Below are 22,974 nucleotides of genomic sequence, written 5' to 3' on the forward strand. Positions count from 1 at the left end.
AGGCTAAAGAGGAAGGATCAAAAATTCAAGGCCTGTCTGAACTATAAAATGAGTTCAGAGTTAGCCTGGGCAACTTGTCTTCAGAAAAAAATGGAGGAGGAAGGAAAAAAGGAAGAAAAGGAGAAAAGGAAAGAAGGAGGAAGGGGAGGGAGGAAGAGAGAAAGGACTGATATATATAGATATAGATATAGATATATAGATATATAGATATATATAGATATATACTCAGGGGCAGAGGAACTTCTTAGCATGAGTGAATGTCTATAGGCTCAATTCCTGATCTCTCTGTATGTGTCCGTGTGTGTCTCTCATTATGTGTGTCTTTCTGTGTCTCTGTCTGTTTTGATCTGTCTCTCTGTCTTTCTCTCCCCCCTCCTCTCTCTCTCTCTCTCTCTCTCTCTCTCTCTCTCTCTCTCTCTCTCTCTCACACACACACACACACACACACACACACACACACTCCTGCAATAGGCAGCATGGATGGCACTTGTCCCGAGTGCTATAACGGATGCCGTATCTGTGAAGCCTCTGCTTCCACTGTCCCATCTTATTGCCCGGACCATTGTTCATAGGCTTTATTTAAAACCACAAAAGTCTGTTCTTCCTTGGCAACTAGGGGCTGAAGGGAAGAGACTAACTGTGTGTGTTATGTATGTACATGGAGATGTGTAAGCGGAGGCCAGAGATGCTCTCCACCTTATTCTTTGAGACAAGGGCTCTCACTGAGCCCAGAGCTCACTGATTGGGCCTGCCCCAGAAAATCACATAGGTCCTTCTCTCCCCACCTGCTGGGTTTACACATACTGTGGTGTCACTTTATATGGGAACTGGAGATTCGAACTCAGGTCCTTATGTTTGCTCAGCTGACACTTTACCAAAAGATCCATCTTAAAATTGATCCTCTTGAGAGTCTTCAACCTCTACGAAAGGGATCTGGCACATACATATCCCAGCTCCCTGGCCTCCCAGCAGGGGTAACATGTGCATGTATTTTACACCAGAGTTTCCTGTAGAATGGATTCCCATCAGCAGGAAAGGCAACAGAAGGGCTCCTGTTTTCTGTTCTCCTCCCCAATCTTGTTCTCTCACCCTGCAAGCTTATCCCAAATTCCCCTAACAAAGCCCATGTTTTAGGCATGCTCCTCTAAGGGAAATCTGAAGAAGCTGCAGCCAGCCACATATGTGACCTAGATTTCCTATATGGCTACCTTGTCATCTGTCCAGAACCCTCTTCTCAGGATTCCTATGGGAAAAACCCTACCTGGATCCAGTGGCCCATCAGAGAAGCCATAGGTTGGTCCAGGCTTCTCCCAGAGAGATAATGATCCCATTGGGATTCACAGGCCTTCCTAGCTCTCTCTGGGTGGGGGTGGGAAGTGTTTAATCTCAGGGGTGATTTTAATTAGGGATTTGATTGTCCTTCAGGGGATTTGGTGTTTACCTGTTCACCTGCTCTCCTGCTCCCCTGCTCCCCAGGCCCTTGCACCAAGTCAGACTGTAATACCAAGTTCATATCATTCAGTACTTAATATACCTGACCTCCAGCCCAGAAGTAAGAAACCGGCCAAGGTGCCACCTCACATTAGAGCCACTCTTCCAGGTGCCCCTGTTCCTTCTGGAAGCTTCCCCTTCATTCCTTCCTGAACTCTCCACTCTTTCCAGAAGTTTCCATCCTTTCCAGAGGCCTCCCTTCCTTCCTGAGGCCTCTGCCTCAGCTCTGTGGCTGTACCCAGGCTCTAGCACAGGAGCAGAGAGAGCAGGAAGATGGCTATGTTTCTTGAAGCTTTGCTGTGCAAAAGTCGGGGTGCTCTGCTGTTCTTCGTAGATTGCTCATGATATACTTGCATGACCATAGACAGCTCCTACTCTTCCCTGAACCTGAGTCCCACCTCTGCAGACCACTCTGCTCATCCCAGTGCCCACTAAGGCCTCCCCTCAGAGGTCTGGTAGCCAGATCTTATTCACCAGAGACCAAACTTGACACTTGATGTCATCTTGGTAGATGGCATTTGTGTTCCACACATCATCAGTGAGAAGCCTGGGATGTATCTTCAAATCTTTCCAATTCTTTACTCTACCATTCACTCTATTAGCAGATTCACCCATGCCCCTCTCCTTCAGCCACCAGAGTCCCACTGTAATGCTTTACCCAAGTATGTGACAGCCTTCCAAATGCTGCTGCAGCCACCCACACATTACAGTGGTGGAGGTCTTCCAAATAGAGAGCTCACTAGAGCTGCTCATGCCATGGGGACCTGCGTGAACCATACAAGCTATGCCCTCCTTCTTTCTCTTATCCTAACACCTCATGGTAAGCTCCCTCCCATCTCAGGGTCTCTACTGGTGCTATTCCCTTAGACTGAAAAACTAGTTTTTCTTCCCCTGTATCATGCCCTACCCCATTCCATTCCACTCTGATACACACACACACACACACACACACACACACACACACACACACAACTTGATTATTTCCTATTGTTCTACTTTTACCCCTCAGGGCATTTAGCATGATCCATCACTATTTGTGTTTGCCTGTCTCCTGATCCAGCCCTCGGGTGTCTGGCAGGGTCTCTGCTCAGAGACTCTCTGGGATGGTCTCAAGGTATTGGTAGTGCTGGTTCTCATCTGGGGCTTAGGGTTATCAAATTTACTCCTTTGTATTAGAAGGCTCTTCCTGCTTCCTATTGACTATTGGCTGGATGCTCCCCTGAACACCTTCAGTCTGCCTTCAGCTAGCTAACTCCTTCAAGCATGTCACAGCACAGAGTTATGTTTGTTTAAGGCCACCAGAGTATACTTCCTTCTGCCACCACTGGAGGACCTTGAGATCCACCCAACTAAAGGAGGACACCTGTTACATCAGCAATACCCAGGGTAGTATCTGACTGAACAGCTCTCTTGGCACCCTGGGAGGAGTCTATCCCAGGGCCCGGAATCTCCCAGGACCACATTAGAATTCTGCTGACAAGGATGGGTGAATATGTGCAGCCTGGGGAAAGGAGCTCCTTGCCATCTATTTGTATAGGCAGTGTCTCCAACCCCCGCGAGACAGTCTTTAGATACCAGTCAAACATTCATTTGTTTTTAATTTGAGTGGGAAATATAGGAAAGAAAGGAGGAACATATGGAGTTTGGTGTTGGGAAAGACAAGGCTAAGGCTCAGCCCTGCTACTATCTTACAGAGAGAAACTTAGCCACTCCTTTAGCAACTGGAAACTCAGTTCTTTCATCTGTAAAATGGACATAAAACATCTATAACATGAAATTGAAAACATTAAGTCCATTCTTGTATCTTCATCCATGTGCCTACACACCACACTCCAATATATCCATGCACTCACACGTGGATGCGTCCATGTACCTGTATGTATCCAGGTACCCACTCACCCACGAATCCACGCAGTCATTATTTCATGGACCCGTGTACCTGTGCATCCATGCACTGTCTGATACCAACAGAGGGGAATGAAGTGTGGCACATCTGGGAATTCATCAAGCATCCCCTTACCCACCCCCGTTCCCATTCCTCAAAGGAATACAGAGTTCGAAGGCCCAGAGGGCAGTAATCAGCCACCCAAGACTGTGAGAAGTCACTTCAAAAAGTTCAGGCAACAACCTTGAGTGCTCTTTTCAAAGAAAATAAAATCACTTGAGCCAATTTCTCAGCCTCATGCTTCAGCAGGCCAGCTAGAAACACTCAGCAAACAACTTTGTTTGCTTGGATTCTCTAGATTAGTTCTCATTTTGAAGCCAAATGAAATTTGACAACTCGGGCAAGCTCACAGGCATAGCCAGTACCCGGGACAGGGCCAGCAACTTGAGCTGAAGCCTTTCTTTGGCACCTTCCGGGCTGAAGTGGCCAACTGATGCTGCCACTGAGTAGCCTGGTGTTAGAATCTGTCCTGTCTTGTAGAACTCTCCTGCTGCATGGGTGAGAATCCTTTGCTGACCAGTTAATTCTTCCCAGTGCCTGGGTGAAGAGCCCTCTCTCCACCTCCCGATCTTATCAGCTGGATTCATTGATCAGTCCTCCTCTAAGACCCAGGGCCGCACCCTCCGCCACGGAAGCTGGGAGCCTCGCCTTTGCCATTAACCCTGCCGAGATACTCATTTTAATTGCCATTTGGCTCGGGGCCCATGTAAATGCTCAGCCTTGATCTAATTTCTAATTCATTTCTGTCACCCATCAAATGCACCCCGGGAGGAAGGGTTTAAAGATGTGGATTTATAGAGATCTAACTTAGGCTTCTTTCCCCAGTGGGGAGAAGCATGAGCCTAGGGATATTCTCTCTGAATTGTTGCTTTCCATTAGCTCCTAGGTCCCAAGACTGGAATCTGAGCCCATAGCCTAGGGACACAGCCCATGCTGTGGCCATAAGACCCTGTTCTTTTCTAAAGGAGGGACCTCTCTGGGCCACTGCCTGGTGATGCCCTCAAACCGTACTTACAACAAAGGGATGCTGTGAAGGAGTGGCTAAATCTGGCGGGTGTCTGGGTGACTACTTTCTGAGACGTGCAAAACAAGCAATTATAGACATGGAGAGAGGGTGAGAGCGATGCTTGAGATAAATATCACTTCAAAAGATGCTTCTGTTTCTCTCTGTGGGAGTCCAGGTAGAAAAAGCTGTGGGCTGGTAGGAGACGGCAGCATTTGACCCAAGTGCATGGTTTGTTCAGCCCACAGAATATAAACATGCGGACAAACGGGCACGTCTTGGAGACTGTGATGGAAGGAAATCATCACTGGCTGCCAACTCCTAGCTGACCATGAGCTTCTTGTCTGATCCACCGCAGTCTCCACATCCTCCAGACTCATAGCAGATTCACCTCTCCCATCTGTGCAACCTAGCAAGCCTTGGTGGTAGCATAGGACCCTTGAGTATGGAGATGAGATTAAGCCTCCAGACTCCAGAGTTGAATCCAGTGTTGGCTGTGCCTGTCTAGGGGGGATCAGCTGCAGCTTCCCAGAGCACTGTGTGAGCATCTGCGGCAAGACCATGAGACCCAATGTACCTGTCCTGTGTTGTGCTCCCAGGTAAGAGAATAGATGCTTGGAAGAAGCTTAGCTCTGGCTCACAACCTCATCTTCCCCTTGGAACTTGGTCAGTTCCTCCATTTTTTGAATGAATGCATGTGAATGAATGGAGTGGAAAGTGGGGAAAGTCCCTGTGGGCCTGAGCAGGCAGATTGGGGAGTATCAGAAAAACTATAATGTTTGTCCTCTAACTTAGGGACCTTGGGAGTTAGAACAGGCCCTTAACTAAACAAAGTTGTAACCCTGGCAACGGAAGAATTGCACTGAGTTGCTGCCTAGGAAGGTACTGACTTACCAGTGTGATCTCAGCCCCATCTCTTGTGCCAGCCTTAGCCTCCCCAGCCTTTGTTCTGCCTCCTGCACAACTCCAGCTCACCAAACAAGAGGAGAGGGTTGCTTATGTTCTTAGAGCTCAGAAAGTTTACCGTACAGAGAAGTATGTCAGCTGGGGTGGAGACAGGAACCAACGTCTTTTTTTTTTTTTTTCTGAGCATACAAACCCTGATGTTACTAAAAGTCACCAAGGGTCACTGCATGAATTGGAGTAGCCTTTCCAGAACCTTCAATATTCCAAAGGCTTGGTGTCAATAACGTTGCCATGTGGTTCTGGATGCAGTAATAAAACACTTGAGTCAAGGTAGTACAGAGAACTGGAATCTGAAGATCAAGATTAAGGAGCCACAGCTCAATTACAGAGGACTTCCTTGTTGCTTAGCAAGGAGGAGTGTGGCCACTGAGTACTGAGGTTTAGACTTTTAATGTCTTTGGGAGGTTCCAGTGTGGCTGAAGGACAGTTGACGGAAACTTCGATAGGTGGGGCCTAGTATAGAACTTGCAGGTATTAAAAGTGCTTAGGGGCCCCTTAATTTTATAGTCTAGCCATGAGGTAAATGGTTTCTCCCATACACTACCCTCTTCCTCCTTCTCTCTCTTGTCCCTTCCCCCTCTTTCTCCCTCTTGAAGGAGGGTCTCACTGCGAAGCCTAGGCTGGCCTCTATCTCACAGAGACCCGTCCCCCTCCTTAAGCTCTCTCTACAGGTACACACCACCACACCAAGCTCAACTTTTTTCTCTATAAGCCGATTACCTTGGGTATTTCACAACAGTAATGGAAAGTAGATAACACAGCAACCAAACTCATTCTTTTATCAGGACCCACTCTTGTGATAACCCTCCAGGATAATCCAGAACACTCACCACATCATTAATCCACACGGGATAGCGAAGCCCTGGGACCTAATCGTTTCTTACAGGTGTCACCTCTCAACACAGTCACAGGAGGGATTAAGTTTCTTATGAGAACTTTGGGGGCCACACCCAATTCTCGGCAAGTAGGAAGGGCTTTACTGGTTTGGTTAGGAGCCCTTTTTGGAATCATGGGGAAAGCAGAAGAGAACCCCAGCTCACAAGCAGTGTTCCAAATTTCCGGTATAAATTTCATCATCAGAATTTGTCATTTCCAGCTGCTGAGCAAGATAGGCTCTAGGCTGAGAAGGACAAAGAGTCCTTTACTGTGGGGGGGGGGTTGCGATTTGGGTCCTGGGGGTTTTCCAGGAGCCTTTATCAGGGGCAGCTTGACTCCCAGCTTCCAGCATCAGGCCCACTTACCTGCAGGTAGAAAGAAGCTTTCTTTATCACTCCCACACTTAGTTCTGTGCTCCAGTTCCAAGAATTTCCTCTCTGACAGATGGTCAGGCAGCTGACCAGAGTGAGAGAGCCCTTTTCTGATGCCTGCCAGCTTTGTTTATCCAAAACTAGTCACCTTGGCTAGTCTATAAACAGAGTGGTCCAGGCCATCTTGATGTAGCTGGCTCATGGGGTGCTCATTAGTTGAGAAGCAGGTGCTACATCCTCCAGGCACTGTCAGGAAAGTATGCTGCGGAGCCCTGACTCCCTAAGACAATTAACTTTATAAGAGAATGGGGCCAAAGAAGGCAATCAGCTACCCGTGGAGATTCCGCCAGGCTTGCACCATTGAAGAGTCTGGACTTCAGCCCAGTGGTTGAAGAGAACAGAGGAGATGGTAGAAACATGCAGACCTGAGGTAGGGAAACTGAGGCTGGGCTGGCCCATAAATAGGCAGGGTCCTCAGGGTTCCACATATCCCAGTATCCATAACTAGGAGTGTTCCCTTCAGGATATATGAGCACAGATGGATCAGGGCCTGGAAATGGGGATCCAGTCTGGTTATATAGAAAAGAGAGTCCAGTTCTCTGGAGAAAGAGTTAGCCAGGACCAGGTAAGGAGCTGGTGTCCAGTGGGGAAGATGAGGGGGACTAACAGGAAGTTTCACTCCATGCTCTATCAAGAACCTGGATTGGTAGTGAAGCAGGCAGAAAGTTTAGCACACAACCCAATTGGAGAAGCATGACCTCAGCAAGCCCAGAGACCCTACCCAGCAGCAGCTACATCTGGGGCAGGCCACCCATTGCTAAGAGGCTACTGCTTCTCTCTGCAGAGGTCAGGGCTATGGATACACGGCGCCTTGGTGCATGTTACAAAGGCACTTCTGTAGCAGGCTCATGGAAAACATTAGCAAGGGGGATATGGAGCTCAAGAGTCACAGCCGTCACTAAGGAAACGGCTTGACAATGCAGGCGGGATGGCAGCAGAGGACAGGCTCTGTGGATGAGTCTGGGTATGCCTTAGTTACTTTTGTCATGGCTACAATATACTTGGCCAAGGCAACCTAAGGAGGAAGGGTTCCTTTGGCCCACGGTTTGAGGGTACAACACATCTTAGGCTGTGCTGGTGGGGGCTGAAGGCAGCTGCTCACATGGTATCTATGGTCAGGCAATGGGCAGAGGGCAGAGGGCAGAGGGCAGAGGGCAGCAGATGCTGGTCTAGGTTTGTGTTCTTCATATTCAGTCTGGCCCCCCACTGCATGGGATGATGTTGCCCACATTTCAGTTTGCATTTTTGTACCACATTGAACCTGATGTAGAAACTCACTCATAGGCATGGCCAGAGGTGATCGTAGACCCTGTCAAGTCGACAGCCAATATTAACTATCACATGGTGTCATTCTCCAGACTTCTGATGAACAACGCAGGAGGCAGAAGAAATTCCAGGCAGCAACTGGACTCTTGCAGAACACGCTGTCTCACTAGCTGAAGCCCGAGGTCACTGGAGGGGCACTGCCAGTGCTGGGCATAGGTAAGCCTGGTCTCGACGGACAAAAGATGGCGGTGGGTAGCAACAAGGTGCCTTAGCCTGAAGCAGACCAGTGAAGACAGGCTGACAGCTTACATGGCTGGCTGTGTAAACACCTTTAAGCTGTCTGAATCTTGGCTGTAATTTAATTAGCTACATGGGCTTCTCTAAGCTCCATAAAGCGCAAGACTATCGGACTGGTTTTGCCTCTGATTTTTTTTTTAATTTTTGCAATTATTCCAGCGGCATGCAAAGCTGTTGGTGGTTTTATGGCCTAGAATGAGTATCTCTTATGTAGGCCAACATCTTTGAAACATTAAACAATGATTAGGCAGGCTCTTGGCCAAAGGATGGTGGGGATTTTCCAAGAAGTTTAAAGGTGACCCAGCAGCTAACAGCAAGGAGTTCATGAACAAGGGTCCTACTTTGTCATTACTTGGTGACTGTCTTACCAGTTGTGGAAAGTGACAGTGACTCAAAATCACTTGTTATTCATCTGGATTTGAATGTGGCATGTGACTGTAGGTGGTGAAAATCAGGGATAGGGATTAATCCACTGTTTGTGGGGCCTTATTCCCAACAGATTACATATACACACGTGCTTACTATGGAATGATTGTGTGTGCACGGGGCTTCACCCACACTCACTAAGCATATACATTTATGCATTTGGATGTCCAGACGTGCACATGAATACCTAAGCATATATACACAGTCATGCAAATAGGTATACACACACACACAGACCACACACACACACACACACACACATACACACACACCACACCACACACACAGACCACACACACAGACCACACACACACTACATACACAACACACACACACAAAACACACACACACAACACCACACACACAACACCCCACACACACATACCACACCCCACACATACACACACCACACACACACACCACATACACACACACATATATACCACACACACACCACACTGACACACACCACACACACATCCCACACCACACCCCCTACACACCACACCACACACACACATACATACCACTCCCCACACATACACACACCACACCACACACACACACCATATATACACACACAAATATAACCCCCAACACACACCGTACTCACACACACCACACACACACACATACATACCACACCCCACACATACACACACCACACCACACCACACACCACACCACATACACACACACATATATACCACACACACACCACACACACATCCCACACCATACCCCCTCCACACCACACATACACATACATACATACCATTCCCCACACATACACACACACCACACTCACACATACCACACACACATCCCACACCACAACCCCTACACACCACGCCACACACATACACACACATACACACACACATACATACCACTACCCACACATACACACACACCACACTACACCACACACACACCATATACACACACATATATAACCTCCACATGCACACCATACTCACACACACCACACACACACCCTACCCCCTACACCCCAATGTTTTTCTAATACAAAGTTCGTAAGATTACCCAAGGTCACTAACTATTCAATAGACTCTCAAAGCACCTGTGCCACATGCCTCTCCTTATGGAACCCAGGAAGGCTCCAGTGGAGGAGACAGCCCATCCTTCCCCTATTCCTTAGTCCTCTTACTTTGCTGCCTAGCTTTGCTCTCTCCAGATGGGATAGAGTTAGAGAAGGGGGACAAAGGTCACATGAGTCTTTTGGAGTCAGAGCATTAAGGGGAATGGCAGACAGCCTGTCCAATGATCAAGGCCATAGGCTTGGAAACCATGCAGTCTGGGTTCCACTCTCACGTCTGTGTGACTTTGGAAAAGTCACTTTGCTTCTCCGTGACTGTTTGCTTGTTGCGTAAAGTCACACCAATGGTGACTCTTACCACTATGGTAGTGTATGATTAATTTATGGAATGCACTTGAAATAGCCCTGGCACAGAGAAGGACTCAATGAGTTGGGGGTGCCTCGGAAGGACTCCATCTTTCCAAGGGTACTGAAGGTCACTTTAGCCGATCTTGGATTCTAGGTGTCCTGCTCTAGGAGGAGACTGAGGCCCTAGTCCATGTTGGAGCTTTAGAGCACAGGCCCACCTTTTTTAGGTGTGTGGCTGTTACTTTAGCTCTGATCTATCCTTCCCTGGAAGTGCCAGGAATCTTGACTCCCCAGGGCTAACCAGATAACAGGCCACCAAATTCCCCAAGTAGCATGCTAGGAAGAGATATCAAGACCAAGGAATTGGGTTTCCTTATCCATCTTTCTTGGTTGTGTGGCCATGGGCCCTGCCCATGTTTCTTGTTAACCTGTGAAACTTAATTTTTTTGTCTATGTCTCTCTCGGGGGCTTTGTAGCTATTCTTTTATCTGCAAAATTGACCAAGTGGTTCCCACAAGCTACACACAAAGATCCTGGGGCGACCCATTCTGGGTTGCTCTTAACCTGCCTGCCTTGGTTCATCTCTTTCTAAATATCACTTAGGGAGTGCCACTCATGTGGTTGGGAGGGACATGGGAACAACAAGATTCTCCCTCATCCAGACTGCAGTGTGGGATTCAAAATGACAGACAGCTTTCAGGAAGCAAATGGGCTTACTTTTGATAATTAAACCTTGGAATGGAGTAAAAGGTAGGGGTCTCTCATTCCCACAAGACAGCCATGTTGCCCACCTGTTCAGGCACTACGACTCAGCCCAGGGTTGCCTTGCTCTGGGCCACCATGTTCACACAGGATGAAGACAGGAGAACGTGAGCAAGAACTGAGTGAGGAGATAACATGTGGAGGAAGAGGGAGCTTTGACTGGGGTGAGACTAGGGTTCCCACCCGGTTCTGCCATGCATACAGGGACATTGATGGGCTTCTTCTGTCCTCTGTAGTCTCATCTTCCTCCCAAGAGCCAGTGTGATGGTTCATCTTCACTCTCAATTTGGCTGGATTTAAAATCACCATGGAAACACTCGGGTGTGTCTGTGAGGCTAAAGTTAGAAAGGTTTAACTGAGGAGGGCAGCATCCTACCTACATGTGGGCGATATCAGCCCCTGGGCTGGGGCCTTGGTTGAATAAGAAGGAAAAGGTTAGCTGAGAATAAACATTTCATCTCTCTTTGCTCCTTGACTGTAGATGTCATGTGACCAGCTTTCTCATGTTGCTGCCGTCGTGGGTCCCCACATGGTGGGCTGCCATCAAACTGTGATCCAGAGTAAACCTCCCCTCCCCTCCCATTAACTGATCTCTAAAGTAACTTATCAAACAATGGAAATTCACTAAGGGAGTCAACTAATGTTGATGACTGATTTTTGAGTCTGTAGATTCATGGTAGTATGTCTGTCATTAGGACACGAGGGGGACAATTCCATCCTGCTTGTCACTTGAATCCTACCGAGTTCAATGTCACCTCCAGGCAACATGCATGAAAATGGCACTATGAAGACTAGATCCACAGCAAGGGAGATCGAGGCCTAGGGGAGAGGTTCAGGACCACCAAAGCCCCTGAGGTCTAGACACGTTGAAGCCAGCTCTCTCTGGTGTGCAAGCAGAAGCAGAAAGCGAGTGCTGGGGATGTATGGAGGTTGCTCAAGTGTCTGTCAAGTTAAGAGCAGATCCAAGCCTCCAGGGAAAGGGATTCTTAAAAGAGGACATTACCATCCCTTTGATGTTCTTAGTAACAAAATAAAGATTAACTTTGAAATTTCAAGAGGCAGGAAAAAGAGGCATATGATTTTCGCTGTTTATCAAAAGAGGACCTGAATTCATAAATGAGATTAACAGATCCATGGAAAGGAGCCTATTTGTGTAGTTTGTTTGTTTGGTGTCAGAAGTGGGGTAGTCAAGCTGTGGGATCTGCTAGCTGAATGGCTGATGAGGAGACCCAAAAGATTCACATTCACCCAGAACCTGGCTCTGAACCCAGGACAGGGATACTGAGGGGCACGAATAAGATCACAGAATCAGGTGGTTTGAAACTTGCTGAGGGAATCAATGAATAAGAGAATGAAGAGAAGCAATCATACTATTGGACAAAAACTCTGGGTGTCCCCATCCTCTGGAAGCCCAAGGTGATAATCCCAGCCACAGCTGAAGACACTGGTCCACTGCCACTCATTGCAAAGCCAAGGGGCTCATTGCTGGTTCCCATCATTTCCTTGAGATAGTGAAGAGGCACTGATGGTCTGGCTTTAGAGAAGTAGAGCTGAGTCTGCAGGCTGTAGCTGATCATGAGGATTCCTTGCAGGAGATGAGTTATACTGACCAAAGCATGGAGTCTTGGTGGTCCTCTGGTGCTGAGGACAGGCACTAAGTTCAGGATATGCTGGCATCATATCAAGAAAAGGCCCCTTCCCGCTCTGCACTCCACTCACCACCTGTATTCATGCTCTATCCCTGGGTTGCAGCAAGAGGCTTGACCCTATCCCTGTGCCTGCTCGAAGGAATCTGAGCTGCATTGCAGTATCAATAAGAACAACAATTAGACATGGGGACAGAGGTTGCCAGTACCCTGGAGTGTCACCATGCAGATTCTAGGTCTTCAAACAGCAGATTCACTGATCCTTTCATCAAACCAATGTGTGTTGAGTCCTTGCAAGTACAAGGCACTGGCCCTCATACATGGGACACAGTTGGGGCAAAGATGTTTCATCTTCCTGGGTCTCTCTCTCTCTCTCTCTCTCTCTCTCTCTCTCTCTCTCTCTCTCTTTCTCTCCCTCTCTCTCTCTCTCTCTCTGTATGTTATGGTGTGGTATGTGTATGTGTGTATGTGTGAGAGAGAAATGTGTTTGTATATGTGTATGTGGTGTGTATGTCTGGTGTGATGCGTTATGTGTGTGTGGTATGTATGTATGTGTGTAGTATGGTATGGTATGGTGTGGTATGGTGTGGTGTGTGTATGGTCTGCATGTGTGGTGTGGAGTGTGTGTGGTAAATGTGCATATGTATCCTGTGGTATGGTGTGTGTGTGTGTGTGTGTGTGTGTGTGTGTGTGTGTGTGTATGCGTGTATGAGAGAGAGATATGGTGTCTGTATATGTGTATGGGATGTGTATGTATCTGGAATGGTGTGTCTGTATGTGTGTGATATAGTACGGTGTGTATATGCATGTATGTGGTGTGGTATGCATGTATGTATATGTATGCACTATGTGTGGTGGTGGTGGTGGTATGTGTGTGGTGTGGTATGATATGGTGTATGTGGTATAATGTATGTGCATGTGTAAGTGATGTGTTTGTGTGGTAGTGTGTGGTATATGGTGTGATGTGATGTGGTATAGTGTGTGTGTGTGTGCGCGCGTGCGTTGTACAGATAAATTAGTGGGAGGAAGCAGCTAAGTTCAGCCACCAGAGGGCAATAGGTAATTGAGAGGGAAAGAAAGCAGAGAGGGTACAGAGTGACCGGAAGCAGGGACAAGGGCTACCATTTAAACAGTACAGGTCACTGGCAGCCCAGGTAAGAAGGTATACTTGAGAGAAGTCCTAAGGAGACAATAAAGCAAAGTATGAGGTGGGGGTAAGAGTGTGTCAGATGAATGCGAACGCATATCAATGTCTGGAGGCAGGCATACATCCCCATACCGTTAATCACAGGTAAACACTGGCATTTAGGACTGCTGCGGGGAGTGACAGCATCCTAAGGAGGAGCTGATCTCTGGAGAAGCAGAGTTAGGGGAGGAAGCAGCTGAGCTGCTGAGAAGATGAACGGAGGCTCTTCCACAGGACACTGGCAGAGCCTCAGTGGGAGCTAACAGCAGAGATGTGGGTGGAAACATGGTTGGCCTCCCCTCTCTTTGTTTGAGGAAGTCCAGGCTGTAGCAGAGAAGCTGGGGAGAGGAGGTCCCAGCACACACGGAGACCCTGGCTCTGTGAGGAAACCATTCCCACAGCCCTGCACTGCTTAATTTAGAACTCTTAAAGCCCAAATTCTTCCATCATTCCTTATCTCTTCCAAGACTCTGAACAATCCCAGAGGTAGGAATTAAGCATCTCAATTTTACAGATAAGGAGAATAGGGTTCACACAGGTTAAGAACACACTAGCAGCGAGACATTAGAGAGAGCTAGAACCGCAAAACTGGCGGAGTGTCCAGCCCTGTGCTTTCCCATCAGGGTGAGCCGCCTTTACACAGTGACTGAATACCTGTCACCTCCATCAGCTGTGCCATGGCTTTATTGCCTCTTTAACCTGTCCCTGAATCCCCTGAGGACTCTGTCACTCACACAAAACCTTTGCTCTCTTTGCCCCTTGCTGCTTTCAGGGGCTTTGTTAGACAGACAGGGCAAGGAGTGGCTGAAGGTCACACAGGGTACCTAAGAAAATGAAAGCTAAGAAGTGACCAAAGGGGACCATCTCCTTCCCCATGCTTTGTACCTAATGTGGGGGCTTGCACTGATAAGTCAGACTCCTGTAGTGTTGGTGGAGCTGAGTGGAGTCCACCTGATGAACTTGTGACAGTCTCAGTGACATGATGTCTGACAGAAGCAGCTCTCCAGACAGAGGCTGCTCAGGTAGCCTCGACACAGACACTGGGTCAGGCTGAACAACTAGGAATCATCCTCAGGTCACAGGTGGACCCTTCCTTAGGCTGTCTCTTATCTTTTTGCCACTTTCAGTTAGCCAGGACCATTTCTCTGCTGGTCCCCTTCCTGACCCATTCTACACAGGGGAAACTCTAACCTTGAACCCTTGCTGGCCACAGGGTGCTAGGAATGAGCTAAGGCTGTGTGATGTCCTCTACTGCCTCTGCTGCCTCTATTCATCCTCTGTATACAGACTGGGGAACAGATGAGCCCTTTGCTTTCTTTGGTATCTGCACCCAGATCTAGCTTCTCCTGCTTCTATGGAGACCCGGTTTAGTGCCTCTGACTCCAGGGTCTCTGCTAACCCCTCCTCAGACCCATTTAATCACTACAGAAATGGCCTGGTCTCCCAGCTCCCCGAGTTCACTGAAGTGTTTTGGATGTGCACTCGGGATCTTGAGAGCAGCCTAGCTCTGATGGAGAAAGAACAGAACAAAATACAATAAAACTGAATACCATAGTGCAGAATACAATGGGAAACGGCAGAAAGCTTTGTGCTGTGTAAGAGTAGGTATTGTTTCTTAGAAGTTCTGCTTCAGTCAGGGGAGGTGTGTACAGGGGCGTGAGTAGGCGTGTCATCCTGGGTCAGACGGAAACTTACTTCTTGCTGTAGATGCTGCTGCTGTAAATGTTTATTTTTGAGGAACACTGCTCTGGCTCCTTCCCATAACTGGTGATGGTCCCTCGGAGTCAAATCCCTCATAGAGAATTCCCCTTCCTGCTTCCCACTCTGCACCTGGCTGTTCATCCGCAGCCCCACCCTTGGATGACCACTGCTATTTACCAAGGCTTCCAGGGCCCAGATCTTCCAGACCCTGGGGCTTCTCTGAGTCTTTATCATCCACCTGCTTGTGGGTTTGAACAACCTGTAGCTCTTTCCAGAAATCCTCACTGCCTGGGGAGACCACTGGCTTCTGATCCACTGCCCCCTGTGGTTCCTATGCTGCCACACCTGCCACTGACCACCCTCTTCTTCTAGGCCCTGACTTGCTCACCTTCAATCCCTCTTAAGCCTCTGGGCTCAGAACTCTCTGCTCTTCTCTTTAAATGCCCTGTCCTCCAGCTAGAACTTCTTGACTCAACATCTGAGACTCTGACCAGGTCTCTGTGTGTCCTCTGAGGTTCACTGTGTGCTTGTCTCCAGGGCTGTGCAGGGACTGCGCCAGCAGGTTCAGTTCACAGTTACAAGGTTGTTTTAGGTACAACTGTCCTCTCTACTTCACAGAGGAAGTTGCTGATAGTGAGCCGAGAGGGATTTTCTCCAATCTCTCCTCCACTGCTGGGAGAATCTAGAACCCAAAACTTTTCAGTTCTCATTGTACAGGGAGTAGAAAGTGGAGGCACATCTGGTCCATTCATCCAAGCTGTCAGTTAGAGCCGTGGATTGTTAAGAGTCTTTAAAAACAGCAGTTTCCAGTGCTTGCTGCTTCAAATTTAATCAGGTAGATTCTCTTAGGAGAGCTTTTGGGTTGATTAATAATAATAATAATAATAATAATAATAATAATAATAGAGACAGGGTATCATTATACAGTCCTGACTGACATGGAACTTGCTATGTAGATCAGGCTAGCCTTGAACTCCCAGAGACCCACCTGTCTCTGGAGTACTGGGGTTATAGGCATACAATTCACATCTGGCTTGATATCATCTTTTTGGAGTAAATAAAAAGACAGAGTGTAGAGGAGGGTCTCATGACCCTAATCCCAGCTTCTCTAATTCTTCCATAATCTTTTAAAAAATTGTGCTAGTAGTGAGCTACATCCCACAGCCATTGGCAACTTTGCACAGCAAACACCTCAGTCAGGATATAAGATGCTGCTCCAGTCCTCACGGCAGGTGCAGGTGCTCGCTTGGGCATGTACAGGGAGCAAGATGCAGTTTCCTCACCTGTGCACCTGAGTGTAGACACCCCTGCAGCTGAGTTACTTCAATGTACCATTGCTGTAGACTCCCTAGGAGGGGTTGGAAGCTCCCAGCTATATTTGAACGACATCCATGGAAAGTATGTCATTCATGGGCAAACACTGCACCAGCACACTATTCTGTTACCTCCATGTCCCAGGACAATGCCCACCATCTCTTATGTCACCTTGTCTTAAAACTTCACGTCATCAATGCCCTGCCCTCTTTCAGCTCATCAGTCCATGGCAGGTCTCACAAGTCTTCCTCTGTAGTATCTCTCGGGCTAACATATTGTTCTCAGTCCTCCTGGTCTTGGTCTTCTGATCTGCCCTTCAGCAAGAGCCTCCTTACCCATGTCCCTTCTTTCAGAAGGCCCCTTTTCCACCCAGGATCACAAAGCACAGATAAGCCTCTCCTTTGCTCAACACTCAACCCCTCACTCCTCTCACCAAAGCTATTGGTAGTTGCTACCATTGACAGAATAAGGCCTACATGCTAAAAACTCACATACAAAATCCTACACACCTGACATTTTCTGTACCTAAATTTCTTAGAAAGCTAGTGCAGGATCCTTATGCTTTCTCGACAGAATAAAGTCAAACAGAATCTCTTCCTTTAGTCTGGGATAAATGCATCAAAATGGGGTTTGGGAGTGCCTTTTATTTGAAAATGCTCTCGGGGTTGGGGATTTAGCTCAGTGGTAGAGCGCTTGCCTAGGAAGCGCAAGGCCCTGGGTTCGATCCCCAGCTCCGAAAAAAAGAACCAAAAAAAAGAAAATGCTCTCACCTCTGGGAGAGAGGTTCTGGCACCCCTCACCTCTTTGTGTGATATGAGAGATGGCACAGGGCTCTCTGGAGAGTTCTTTCATTGAATCTTCAATGAGCTGAAGGCAGATACCAGTAGAGATGGGGGCTGGGCCTCTCCTACCTCCCTCATGTCCACCTCCTTCAGAATGACACTGCCAACTTTCTCACATTGTTGATATCTCCTTCCTTTGTGCCCATGGGGCAACAAAGCAAGTGAATCATGAGTGTTCCCTTGAGAAAGCTCCTGAATCCCCTCATAGCTCTGTTCCTACGGTTCTTAACTCATGACAAGAAAATGAAAAGGGAAGCTCGCTTATTGAGATGAAAGGCAGTCCAATTATCTGATATGTTTCAGCTTTAATTGATAACAAATCTAAAATTGCCCACCTCATTACAGCAACTGAATCATCGGGACTTTCCCTGCATACACCCGAGAAGGCTTGAAAGACAACACAAGGACGTGTGATCTGCTCACACTATGGATGACTACGTTTAAGGTCATGCATTATCATAAGCACATTCACAGAGTCCTGATGAGAGCACTGGTCTCTAAGCTGCAGTCACTAAGCTGTGCACACCCGATCTTTAAGTCTGGAGACTTCTGGGAACTTAGGAGAGTAGGAATCAGAGGATGTGAAGCATGTATCATACAGGTGGCGGCTGGAGAAAGAGACACATGGAATTGTTCAATAAGGCGCTTGCAGGGAAGCTTGAGCCTTTCTGGGAACAGAGAATGGACATCGGAGGGGAACCAGTGATTCATACAGATTTCCAATAGCTCCACTGTTTTCATTAGGTTCATGTCTGTCAACACCCCGACCATCAGCACCATTCTCACTCTTGATGGAGAAACAACTACAAGTCATCATCCAAAGAGGTGAGGGCCACCAGCACTGGAATGGTGCTTCATAGGAAACAGCCATGGTGTGTGAGGTGGGGTAGATTCAAGACATTTCGTCTCATCATATTGCATTGGAATGCTAGGAGAAGCAGTGATCAACCACTGCAGACATGGTCCCTCTGGGGCGCACATAGAGTTTCCAAGCAATGGCCAACCATCATGAATTTGTCTCTGAGGCCACACCCCCTAAATGGAAGAGCCATTGAAGACCTCGAGAAATGAAAACCCAAAGCTGAAGACTCCCGTCAGCCTTCATGGGACCAGACGCTTAGCTCCAGGGAGACGGACACTCACCGTTGCTGCTGTTGTCGTCCACCAGGATGATCTCCTTGAGCAGGTGTGATGGTGTGCGCTCCATGGCTGAGTGGATAGAACGCAGCAGCACAGACAGTGCCTCATTGACGAAGATGAACACGATGCTCACCTCTGGGAGGCTGTCAGGGAATGAGAGGTTGCGGCACCTGGGAAGAAGAATGGCTGAGCTTTTGGACCTGCTGGGGACACCACGGTGGTCACACCAGGTATGGGCCTACTCCCAAACTTCCTTCAGCTTTTCTGGTGGGGTCAGGAACCCCAGTTCTCCCCAAGGCCTCCTCTCTGGTATGCAAAGTATGGGCCCTACCTGAGCAGCAGAAGTCTACAGCTACCGAAAGCTTGGTCACAAGCACACAAAAATGGGTTGGTGGCCGTGCATCTGTGGAGCAGAGCCTGAGCACCTGGAGCAGGGCCTCTTAAGACTTCTTATGACCACAGCTCCTTCTTCCCTGGGAAATTCTTAAGTGACACTGAGTTTATAGGTACCTAAAATAGGTATTTTAATCAAACTTTGATGATAATTCACAAAAAATTATTAAAACAATTTTTTAGTATACATAAAATTTACAACTTATTAAAGATAAGAGAGGACTAATATATGGGTGACCCATATGCTTGTCTTCTCGGCACAGCACAAGCCAAAGGCTCACTAAGCTTACATGTGAGCCATGGTGGTCAGGATACAGGCAGTTCTGCTGTCTGTAGTTAAACTGTTGCATTTCTATGGGAACCGAAAACTGTGAATGGACAGTAAACGCTGCCATTTATATCCTACAGCAAACTTGAAGCTGAGTCTCTGTTTCAGGGAGCACCCATTGCTGTCAGGTGGCCTCGGGATATACAGGCTGCGAAGTATAGAACAAGGCCACAGAGAAGCTGTGTGGCACACATAGGTCGGCGCTGGCAGAAACTTCTATTCGGCATGAGTTTGGCTTTTGAACTAAGCTTTGGTTTCTGTGCACTTAGAATGCTTTGGCTCTTTCAGACTTTTCATAGCCCCCAATTTTATTCCGGGTTCACGAGCCTTAGGGTAAGAAGCTTTGACCAAGTATGGCATACAGTCAAAGGAGGCTTCTCTCGGAACGTTTGCCTGAAGGAGGGCTCAGCGTTTCAAAACCAACGGATGAAAACTGCAGCTGAAGGGAAGTCTTAGTGCTTCTAAAGGCAGGGAGGTCAGTCCTCAGGCGACTGGCTTTAGGAGGCAGCTTTGACTCCACACAGAGACATCGCTATTAAACCCCCTCTTCCTAACTCTGGGAAGTATTCCCCACACCCCATCCATCCAGTGACTCAAAGGGAAGTTAAAGTCAGAATACCAACATGGATGAGAGACAGAAGGAGCAAGCCTAATGTCACTCATACCTACCAGTGGCTACAGTAGAAGTCATCTGCCATTCAGTGGTCACAAAGAGAGAGAGGGGGAGGAGGGAGGGAGGGGAGAGGAGAGGAGAGGAGAGGAGAGGAGAGGAGAGGAGAGGAGAGGAGAGGAGAGGAGAGAAGAGAAGAGAAGAGAAGAGAAGAGAAGAGAAGAGAAGAGAATAGAATTCTGGTCTTCTCACAGCCATGCCAAGGAAGAAATGAGCTGCCCCAGACCGTCCATTTCCCCAGGTTCCTGAAGCCATTGGGGAGACTCTTACTTGACCAAAAGCACTCTCACAGAAGCTACATGTCTTTCTGCATGGGAAGAGAAGCAAAGAGCCATGAAATCAGAGCCCTCAAGAGGCCAGGCAACAAGAAGAACATACTTCCCAGGGGTAATTTTTGCTATCAAAAGCATAGCCTTCATGAGCAGGAACCCCTGCTGGTGGCCTGCCCTGACTTAAATGAAAAGCTGTTCCAGAAGGTCCGGAGCCTCACCTTCCAGACAACTGAATGAAAGGAGAGAGCCCAGCTTGGGGAGGAAGCTGCCCACCTACACCCACCACCTGGCACCGAAGGCTCCAGGGGTTTCGGGCTTGTGGCCGTGTTACATTGTTCCAAAGTGGTGGTGCAGCCAAGTTAGAACACGCGGTAATTAGCGTAAGAGCGTGGTTCTTCTGCTCGCAGTAATTAAAGTGCTGCAGGATAGGAATGGGCCTGCTCTTCTTAATGAGGAAGGCTGCAGGATAACCAGACTGAGCAATTTGGAGAAATCACCATGGGGCCCCAGCCTGCTTAAGAGCAGGAGATTAATAAACGAAAATCACTGTCTCTATGGTTACCAGAAATTTACAGAAACTTCTCCCATTCTATTTCCAGCTCTCCTTCCCTCTCACCAAGGGGAGGTGGGGGAGGGAAAGGCCTTTTCCCAAATCTACTTCACACTTACAGTTTTAATACAACCATCAAGTTAACAGACTGGCATAGCACACTTTCGTTCTTGTACATAATGCAGTAACTATGCACTGGGTTTTGTGTACCTGGTAGGAGTGATGATAGTTGCAGGGACACAATGGGACACAGACAAAGTCCTTGTCCTCATGGGGCTTATGTTTTGACAAGAGAAATGGATGAATATGAAGGCAGGTTGCTGTAAGTGTTCTGATTAAAGTAGCATTGGGCACATGGACATCATGATGTCTGAACAGCTGTTCCAGGGAGTAGTCAAGAAGTCCTCTATGAAAAGGGAGATTTCAGACCCCGTGAGAGAGAGAGACCCAACCGCCTGGTCAGGTGGGCACTCCTGAGGCTGCAGAGCGGAAGAGACCACCAACACTGCTCACCCCTGCCCACATCCCTGGCACAAGAGGAAACTGTATAAGGCCTCTGGGCTCCCGTGGGGGAGGGCCCAGGAGCGGCAGGACCCCTGCCTGAGACACCGCCAGAACCTGAAGGAAACAGACCGGATAAACAGTTCTCTGCACCCAAATCCCGTGGGAGGGAGAGCTAAACCTTCAGAGAGGCAGACAAGCCTGGGAAACCAGAAGAGACTGCTCTCTGCACACACATCTCGGACGCCAGAGGAAAAAGCCAAAGACCATCTGGAACCCTGGTGCACTGAGGCTCCCGGAAACGGCGGCACAGGTCTTCCTGGTTGCTGCCGCTGCAGAGAGCCCGTGGGCAGCACCCCACGAGCGAACTTGAGCCTCGGGACCACAGGTAAGACCAACTTTTCTGCTGCAAGAAAGCTGCCTGGTGAAATTGGGATACACGGAAGCAGAATTCCTCTAGGACTGGGCACGTTCTGTGTTTACCGGAAGTCCCACACCCGCGGATCCCGGCCCGCAGCAGCTCTCTGCTCCCAGACCCCGTGAGAGAGAGAGACCCAACCGCCTGGTCAGGTGGGCACTCCTGAGGCTGCAGAGCGGAAGAGACCACCAACACTGCTCACCCCTGCCCACATCCCTGGCACAAGAGGAAACTGTATAAGGCCTCTGGGCTCCCGTGGGGGAGGGCCCAGGAGCGGCAGGACCCCTGCCTGAGACACCGCCAGAACCTGAAGGAAACAGACCGGATAAACAGTTCTCTGCACCCAAATCCCGTGGGAGGGAGAGCTAAACCTTCAGAGAGGCAGACAAGCCTGGGAAACCAGAAGAGACTGCTCTCTGCACACGCATCTCGGACGCCAGGGGAAAAAGCCAAAGACCATCTGGAACCCTGGTGCACTGAAGCTCCCAGAAGGGGCGGCACAGGTCTTCCTGGTTGCTGCCGCTGCAGACAGCCTGTGGGCAGCACCCCACGAGCGAACTTGAGCCTCGGGACCACAGGTAAGACCAACTTTTCTGCTGCAAGAAAGCTGCCTGGTGAACTCAAGACACAGGCCCACAGGAACAGCTGAAGACCTGTAGAGAGGAAAAACTACACGCCCGAAAGCAGAACACTCTGTCCCCATAACTGACTGAAAGAGAGGAAAACAGGTCTACAGCACTCCTGACACACAGGCTTATAGGACAGTCTAGCCACTGTCAGAAATAGCAGAACAAAGTAACACTAGAGATAATCTGATGGCGAGAGGCAAGCGCAGGAACCCAAGCAACAGAAACCAAGACTACATGGCACCATCGGAGCCCAATTCTCCCATCAAAACAAACATGGAATATCCAAACACACCAGAAAAGCAAGATCTAGTTTCAAAATCATTTTTGATCATGATGCTGGAGGACTTCAAGAAAGACGGGAAGAACTCCCTTAGAGAACAAGTAGAAGCCTACAGAGAGGAATCGCAAAAATGCCTGAAAGAACTCCAGGAATACATAAATAAACAAGTAGAAGCCCATAGAGAGGAGACACAAAAATCCCTGAAAGAATTCCAGGAAAACATAACTAAACAA

General features: G+C 48.4%; 1 protein-coding gene across 1 annotated transcript in view; it reads right to left on the bottom strand.

Moving 5' to 3' along the window:
* The window catches only part of Galnt18 (polypeptide N-acetylgalactosaminyltransferase 18), a 311,052-nt gene that overhangs the window by 110,919 nt on the left and 177,159 nt on the right, over positions 1 to 22,974 (bottom strand). Inside the window, 1 exon segment of the mRNA NM_001079884.1 lies at positions 18,704 to 18,870. Coding sequence (NP_001073353.1) covers positions 18,704 to 18,870 — 167 coding nt within the window.

Source organism: Rattus norvegicus, chromosome 1 (assembly GCF_036323735.1).
Source record: "Rattus norvegicus strain BN/NHsdMcwi chromosome 1, GRCr8, whole genome shotgun sequence".
In the NCBI taxonomy this organism is placed as follows: Eukaryota; Metazoa; Chordata; class Mammalia; order Rodentia; family Muridae; genus Rattus; species Rattus norvegicus.